General features: G+C 33.5%; 1 protein-coding gene across 2 annotated transcripts; it reads right to left on the bottom strand.

Annotated features, from left to right (window-relative positions):
* Positions 1 to 633: 633 nt before the first annotated feature.
* LOC118044830 (serine/threonine/tyrosine-protein kinase HT1) lies at positions 634 to 6,287 on the bottom strand. Of its 2 annotated transcripts, XM_073403573.1 has the most exons (4): positions 5,131 to 6,287; positions 4,845 to 4,904; positions 3,510 to 3,965; positions 634 to 969 (listed from the first exon to the last, which is right to left on the bottom strand). In XM_073403573.1, exons 1-4 carry the CDS (start codon positions 5,488 to 5,490, stop codon positions 721 to 723), a joined length of 1,125 nt encoding a protein of 374 aa, XP_073259674.1. In that variant the 5' UTR covers positions 5,491 to 6,287; the 3' UTR covers positions 634 to 720. The 2 variants fall into 2 exon arrangements, with proteins under 2 accessions (XP_073259674.1, XP_034909209.1); XM_035053318.2 differs by lacking the exon at positions 4,845 to 4,904 and having other exon boundaries at positions 5,131 to 6,282.
* Between the last annotated feature and the right edge of the window lie 1,698 nt (positions 6,288 to 7,985).

Here is a 7,985-nt window from a genome sequence, read left to right as displayed (position 1 = left end):
ATCTTAAGACAAAAAATGAAGATCTAAGTAGAGGGGATTTGATAGGAACATATGTGTTTGTATAACATTCAAATCTAAATAAGTAGAATTTGGCTTCATGGCGTTATTAGAGGCAGTAATCATGTTAGAAGGAGTTATAATGTTACCATTCAAATAACCAAAAAGCTTTTGATGAGCAAATGCAACATTATGTTGAGCGAAAGAGTAGGAGATGAAGAAGAGGAACCAACCATGAAAAGGATTCAAAAAAAAAAAAAACAATCTTGGCTCTAATACCATGAAAGTGTTTGAAAAACAATGGTAAATGTTGAAATCCTCCTTAACATAAGAAGGAGATAACTTTTCATTATATACACAATAAATAATTAAGTTATGTAATTCTATATAATAAGAAAGGATCAAATACAAATAATCAAAATATACAACTATATAAGCAGATATTATGGTAACAGAATATGAATGCAAAATATATTATTATGGAGAATCACTTGAAAAATAGAAAGGTGGTTTTGCTTGACAAAATATTGAAGAGATTATTTGCAATGCATGATTCATATAAGATTGATTGATTTGATTTTATTCTGGAATATAGTCACATGTAATCACTTGGTGATTCTTGGACAAGGCCATTCATAAGCTCCTAACCATAACTGAGCATACAACCCTAGAAAAGAAAAGCATATGATACATATAGCATTACACATAATTTAGTTACAGTTCCTAGGCTTTTACAGAAGCGGACCGGCGGCCAGCTATAAGTTTTGGGAAGCATCTCAAAATAGTATGGTTGGTGGGAGGCTTGTAGGATGTGAAAAACTCGGCATCCTGCTCGAGGGACTCTGAATAGCTTTCCAGAATCGCAACAATCTGGTCAAAATGTGGTCGTTTATCCGGGTTGCTGGACCAGCATCGGTTAATGAGATGACTAAAGGCCAGTGGACATTTTGGGGGTAATGGTGGTCTGGCATTCTGCAGAAAGCTCAGAAGATATCAGATGCAAGAAATTAATGAAAGTGAAAAAATAATCCTAACAAGGGATTAAGGCAAATTTCCTCTTTGAAAGATTGAGAGCACAAAATGAGAAAAAGATGTCACTTCTTGTCAAGCACTTACTTTGATGGAGAATATGATCATAAGATGTACACTTGGGTGGTAAGGGAAACAGATTGTCATGAATCGACATACACATACAATATACAGACTCGAGTTATGTACCTTCAAAATCAAAAGAGCAGACTTTACGTTTGTCTATGCTACTATGATGTCAATTGGCTTGATATATAACACAGTTTTCAAGAAGATAGATAGACACCACAAAAGAATGGCAAAGACAGCATGGTCCCCACTTCTAATGGCTACAACACAGGCACGGGCACATGTGACTGATTGTAATCACAGTGCTCCAGCATGTGAGGAAGATGCATCTCAGTGGAAGAATCTAGAAGACCAAAACAAGCATATGTTACAAAATTGCAAATGATTTGATCCACTTGTATTATTGCAATTTCATATCATTGATGCAGTTCTGGTGTATCTTCTTTGCAGCTTAAATGTTCCTATTGTAAGTCACATTTGGACATGTGATATTGAGAACCTTCCATGCTGAACATTTTCCATCTCGTCAGATAAAACTGACGAGCACATCCAGAATAAGACTTGGAACCCTCCCAATCACGTAACAGATGAATATTAATACAATACTAGATGCAATAACCGGGCTACATGAATATTCCCCATTATAGATCTCAAATCTGCATTACCACAAAGGCCATATTCCTTCTCGATAATATTAAAATATCAGACCTGCACCACTACCATATCGTCATTACCATCATCCTGTCCACAATTGCAAGCATGAGTAGAAAATTGGGAGCTATGTGACAATAAAAAAATAATGGGACCAGTTACGTTAACCTGTGCATCGTCATCCTAAAATTTTCTTGGATTGACAATTGAATTTAAACAGTGCATGATGATCTATGAGGCTGAAGGAATGTGGTTTAGAACTTCCTTCAACAAGAGTGAGAATGTGTTCTGACATTCTCACTCAGAAGATTAATGACTTAAAGACAAAACCACCATTCATAAGATGAAATAGATATCTGCCTTCTTTCTCCTCAAGTCAGCAATGAGTTGGTATCAGATTGTTGCTCATTACATCCTAATTTTCAAGGATATTCAAAAGAACTTATTGCCTGACAGTCTATCCTTATAGCATATCATTAACCTATGCATGAGTGGGGCTCAATATCCAGATGTATATTACCTGAGAGATCTTAACAAAACTAGGAACTCTTCTTTTCTTTTCTTTCTTTCTATTTTTTTTCTTTTGTGGTTACAAAGGAGAGGCTCAAACTCAAAGATCTCTTAAGGGAAGCAGTGCATGGGTGCTAGCAAGCTAATTGGCAGAAAAAACTCAAATGAACTATTTAAATGTGCAGTAAGACACTAGTTTGGAGGTCAATAAAAACTTCCATGTTGATTCTCGGTGCATGAGTGACTGCAGAACATTTTGCCTTGTTTCATGAAATTTGACCCGGTTTCCTTCTACTCTGAACCTTGTAACCCCTTCAGTGGAACAAAACCATGTGTACTTTCAACTCATAAAACACTACAATCCAATATTTCTTAATTTTCTTGAACCTTCTAAGAGACATTTGATCAAATTCTCACAAATCAATCCCTACTGGTCTGGTCCTCCATCCATTTTTTCCCATTCCTCATTTTAGCATCCTAATATATCTCTTAACTTTTGCCGACAGCAAAATGATTCACAACATGAAAATTATTTGTTTGACAGATAAATAATTAGACTTCTGTATATTTTGACATGAATCAAAAGCTCAAATAAATATTTTACTCCTTGCATCTGCAGATATTCCTTTCCTATTTGTCCTGGAAACTAATTTTATTCAAAAGTTGGAGTATTTTCGCAGGAATTATTCCTAAGAAAAAATATGTCAAGCAAAATTATCAAAAGTTGGGAGTATTTTCGCAGGAATTAATTTTATTCAAAAGTTGGAGTATTTTCGCAGGAATTATTCCTAAGAAAAAATATGTCATGCAAAATTATCAAAAATTTAAAACACCCTGAAAACATTTCTAGCCATGCTTTCTGGGAATAGCACAAATTTTGAAGTTCTTCTCAAATTAAATTCTCCAAAATAAATACATGACAAATTCAGAATGCAAAATCATTAATTATCAATAAAAAAAACTAATTATCATATGAAACATCATTATTGAGAGGAGGCTCTGTTGTTTCCTTCCTATTCCCATTTTTAAACTTTTTTCTTCCCCTTCAGGATCTAGCTTTTCATTTGTCTTATCATTATTAATACACAATCCATTCGAGATTTTGGAAACAGCCAAGGGCTTGAGGCAATGAAATGTCTAGCTGATGTATATGCATTTCAGGATATGTCAAGTACAATTCATATGCAAATAGAGATAAGTAACATCCTACAATTACTAGATTCATACCAGTAAAATGAATCAGATGAGTTTACCTTTTGGCAGACAGCAAATGCAGCCTGTTCTGGAGTCATGTTGTCAAATGGTGTCATTGCTGTCAGGAGCTCCCAGAGGACTATGCCAAAACTATAGACATCAACTTTTTTTGTGTGATGTTTTTCTTTGATCATCTCAGGAGCCATCCATCGATATGTACCTGTGAATCCCTTTGCATTACCGCAATGAGATTCCAAGCAGGAAATACCAAAATCAGCAACTTTGACGCTCATATCTTCTCCAAGCAGTAAATTTTCAGATTTGAGATCCCTGTGAAGTATCCCTTGTGAATGGAGATATTGCATCCCATGTGCAATGTCAAGGGCTAATTTCAGAACTAGATCGAGAGGAACTGAATATGGCTCTTGCTGATGGAGAAATTTTCTCAACGAACCCCCAGCCAGATACTCAGTGATTATACAAAATACAGGAGGTTTCTTACAAGCTGCAACAAACTGAATGACAAAAGTGAAGAAGACAGTGTGACTTATAATCAACAAAAATTTGCACAATTTGTCATTTGATTAAACCATTTAGACTGTGTACAATGCCAGTAGGGTCAGAGATTCAATTCTCCAACATCTGAAGTGGCCTAGATGTAAAAATTAAAAAGGCTCATCTGTACAGAGAAACATCCCCAAGAGTCTAGGAATTTGCATTTAATCTACTTTTCCAAATATGTAAGAATTACTGAACATGAGGAGATGAGGATATATGGCATTTTTGGTCCATTGACAACACTGACAAAGACTTCCAATAGTAAAATATAAATAAGAAAGCAAATTGTTTTCTCTCCTTCAATCTTCATTCTTCAGTCTCCTAGCCTCGTCAATCTAGAAAAGATACTAAAGACCCCACTGGCCATCGCAACCTCTGGTATGGGTACCCTAATGAAATAGTCTAGATAATTAGTGATTTAGCTATAAACTTTTAACTGCTGAAGGATATGCTGCCAAAAATATTTAATGCAGAAGAGAAGTGCTGCACATCATAAATACTAGCTAACAATCATGTCCATGACTGTATCAATTTTCTTTGCTGGTCCACTTCATTTTTAACCATACCTCAGACTGCAAATATCCATTCAATGACATCATTTGGAAAACAGAAGAAGCATTGATGATCTTATATCAAAATTAGAATTCGTAAATCCCAAGAGTTTTTTCATAAGATTGCAAGCCCATGGTGAAAAGTTCACAATCTTGTAAAGCATGATATTACAAGGCTACTGCTAGAATGTTTTGACGACTCCTTATCAACGGACGGAAAAGAGAGTGATAAATAATGCACATGGGCAATATGTAATTGATATTGAAAGTTTAATGAATTTCTACCAAATTTGTTCCACAAAACCAAGCCAGGAAACATTGCATGTTGGAATCACTTTCATTGTTCTGCAGCAAAATTACAAGCCATTTCCGCACCCTTTGTTAACAAGTAAAAATATGTATAAGATCACAACAGGTTCGAATGAGAGGTTAAGAATTTAGTTTTAAGGTAATTAACAACATATTCCTTTAGAAATCCAAACACTAAATTAAAAAGAAAATGGAACACCATGTATTGTTAATATCAAGCACAGGACATTAACACATGCAGTTAAAGAAACTGGATGCTTACAGTGATGATATTAGGATGCCTTAACCGAAACAGCAAAGCCACCTCTGAAGTGAAGTGGTTCTCAAGCATAGTAGCCAAGTTCTCGTCCTCTTCAGGCTGACTTATAAGCTTAATTGCCACATCTCTTTGCTTATAAACCCCCCTATATATCCTACTGTGCCTCCCAGATGCAAATTTGTTACCAATAAACAACTGGGACATATCTGCGCTCCATCCACCCTCTCCCTCTCCTTTAATCTCTGCCCCGGATGACACCAAATACTTGGACCAAGAAACCGCTCTCTTATATTCTCCAAGAGAAAGCCTCCTCTCTGATTTTCCATTGTTATAGATTTGCTTAAAACAGTAAAGATTCTTCATGGATTTGAACCAAGTCTTGACAAAATCACCAGATGCTTAACCCTTAAGCCTCTGGAACTCAATGTAGAAACCACAACGCCTCTAAATTTAGACTAGAAATTCAATTTGAATGTGACCCGACAAGGAAACATCTGAACTTGCATGCACAGAAACTGTTTCTCATTCAACTACATTTCAAAACATTCGGTGCTCACGCATTTAAACATTGATGAAAACAATTCCAACCAACCCAAAAAACGAGAGCACAAAAACATTAATCAACCATTTAACTTGAATCACAGAACTAAAAGCCAAATTTGGAAACAAGAAAAACATAAGTTTTTTCATATAAAAAATCAAGCTGCAAAAGAAATCCAAAAAGCTCACTTCTTTCCCTGGCAAAATGTTCAGACTGACCCTTTTGCAAATCTCAAAGCTCTAGCTTTAAATCAAACAAAAAGACCATTGTTTTGAATAAAACACAAGCTCAAAAGGATGGTTTTTCTTATCTTTTCATGCCATAAAATGGTGGCTCCGCAGACAGAGTCAAAACCCGGAATCAAATTCTAGAGAAAAGCCGAGTATGGTTAAAGAAGAGAGAAAGGGAGTCGGTTGGGTTGGTGTAAACACTGTTATTGTTGTTGTTTCTAGTGTGCAAAGCAGTGAAAAGCAAGCCAAGCGCTGGCGGTTTTATCTCTCTGTGTCTCACACAATAAAATATTCTTGAAGAAAGTAAAAAAGAGGAAAACACAAGCTTCACTCACTCTCTCTGACTGCAAGAGGAGGAGGAAAGGTGTTTGACAATCACAACGTGCGAAGATCCACTTCCGAGGAGACAAACCGGGTCTTCATGATAATGACCTTTGTCCATCTCTTTTTCAATTTATCCTTGCTTTTCTAGCTGAATATCCACCATGCCATTCCGTGCTTGTGCTTGCCGTGTTTTCGACTTCTTTAAACAGTTCCGAATTGACCAGAAAGGCCTCTCCCTTCTAATTACTGCAAGCATTAGATTTCATTTTCTTTTCGATAAGTCTATTACCATTGCCCGTGCGTCGCTAGTAACAGATTTCATTAAAATTAAATTGAAAGGATAACCATGGCTAATATTTTTTTTAATTATTTTTTTTCATTAATTTTCTTTTTTAAAAATCCATCATTCAGCATGAATATTAGACTTTCTAATTTTTTTTATATGAAATTATCTCAATTTTATAATCCACATCATAGTTTTGGCAAATTAATTCAAGTTGATTCATATATTTTTTATTATTTTTTAATTTTAATTTTATCTTTTATTAGACTACCTCATTAACATTATCCAACTTGTAGAGTTTAGCGAACTTACTAGAGGTTATTTTTTTTATTGTATCCTTTTATATTTGGATTATTGAAAATTAGGTATTGTATTTTTTATTAATTTGATTTTTATGAGATTATTCTAATATTATGATCTAAATCCCGAGTTAGTATATAACTTGCCCAACAAGTTTATTTTCATTGGTAAGAGAGAGTTTTTTTCAATGTATTTAGTAGCAAGTCCCACTTACATTTTTCAATACAAGTTTTAAATTGATTTTTTATGATTTTTATTGTATTTTAGTAACACAATAACCTAGCTTTGTTTCATAAAGTATTTTCTGTTAAGATTCATAAAATAGCCTAAGTTGAGCTAGCCTAAGTTGAGCCGAGAGAGCGCTCATGTGTGGTTTAAGTCCAAGGCCACTTGGCTTAAGGCTCCTTTGTGAAATATTTTTTAAATTTATTTTATTTATTGTTATTGTATTTTTATTATATAATTAAATCAAACTCGTGTATTAGACCCAATTAAATCTATAACTCAAGTCATGGAATTTTTCTTACTTCTTTAAAACTTTTTTCACATTCAAATTCTTTTTAGGTTTAATCCATGGCATAGTGCAGGTCGTCTATCTAGTATTTTCTAAGACAAGCTAATTTTAAATGTAAGGGAATAAGGTGCAATTATTATCAATGGTTTTTTAGTATCATGATTTTTTTATTGAAAATTAATAATATGTTATTGAAATTTAATAAAATAAATTAATATATATATACATATATATATATATATATATATATATAAAAGAATTGTTAACACTAATTAGAATACTAGAAGCAGAAAGTTAACCTTCCTAATGAAAAAAAAAAAAAAGTAGATACACATAAATATTTAACTCCAAATATCATTTATATTTTTTATATTTTTTTTATCATAGTGGTTAATTCTAGTTGCTAAGAACATACAATTTTTATTTGCATCATGCAATTACAATTTATTTATATAAAATATAAAAAAAATACAATAATATCTTTGAAGCAATGTGAAATTAAAACAAATCAAAAAATTAATTAATATTTGTTTTTTTAAGTGAACTAAATATTTTAAAAATAATAATAGAGAGGGTGTTAATTAAAATTTAAATTAAAAAAAACAAAGAAAAAAAAGAGGTTAAGCGTTGTTGGGCCTGAATTGACCTCGGGTCAATCTAATATAT

This window comes from Populus alba, chromosome 12, assembly GCF_005239225.2.
Source record: "Populus alba chromosome 12, ASM523922v2, whole genome shotgun sequence".
Classification (NCBI taxonomy): Eukaryota; Viridiplantae; Streptophyta; class Magnoliopsida; order Malpighiales; family Salicaceae; genus Populus; species Populus alba.
The sequence above is the reverse complement of the archived record's forward strand: the minus strand, read 5'-3'. Positions and strand labels throughout refer to the sequence as shown.

Excerpts from the sequence above, each read along its gene's own strand:
- LOC118044830 (XM_073403573.1), bottom strand. The coding sequence starts at position 5,490 with ATGAAGAATCTTTACTGTTTTAAGCAAATCTATAACAATGGAAAATCA. Across the intron at positions 3,966-4,844 it reads GGTTTTGTGGAACAAATTTG|TTTGTTGCAGCTTGTAAGAA; the intron begins GTAGAAATTCAT and ends TTTGTCATTCAG. Across the intron at positions 970-3,509 it reads CATTTGCTGTCTGCCAAAAG|AATGCCAGACCACCATTACC; the intron begins GTAAACTCATCT and ends AGCTTTCTGCAG.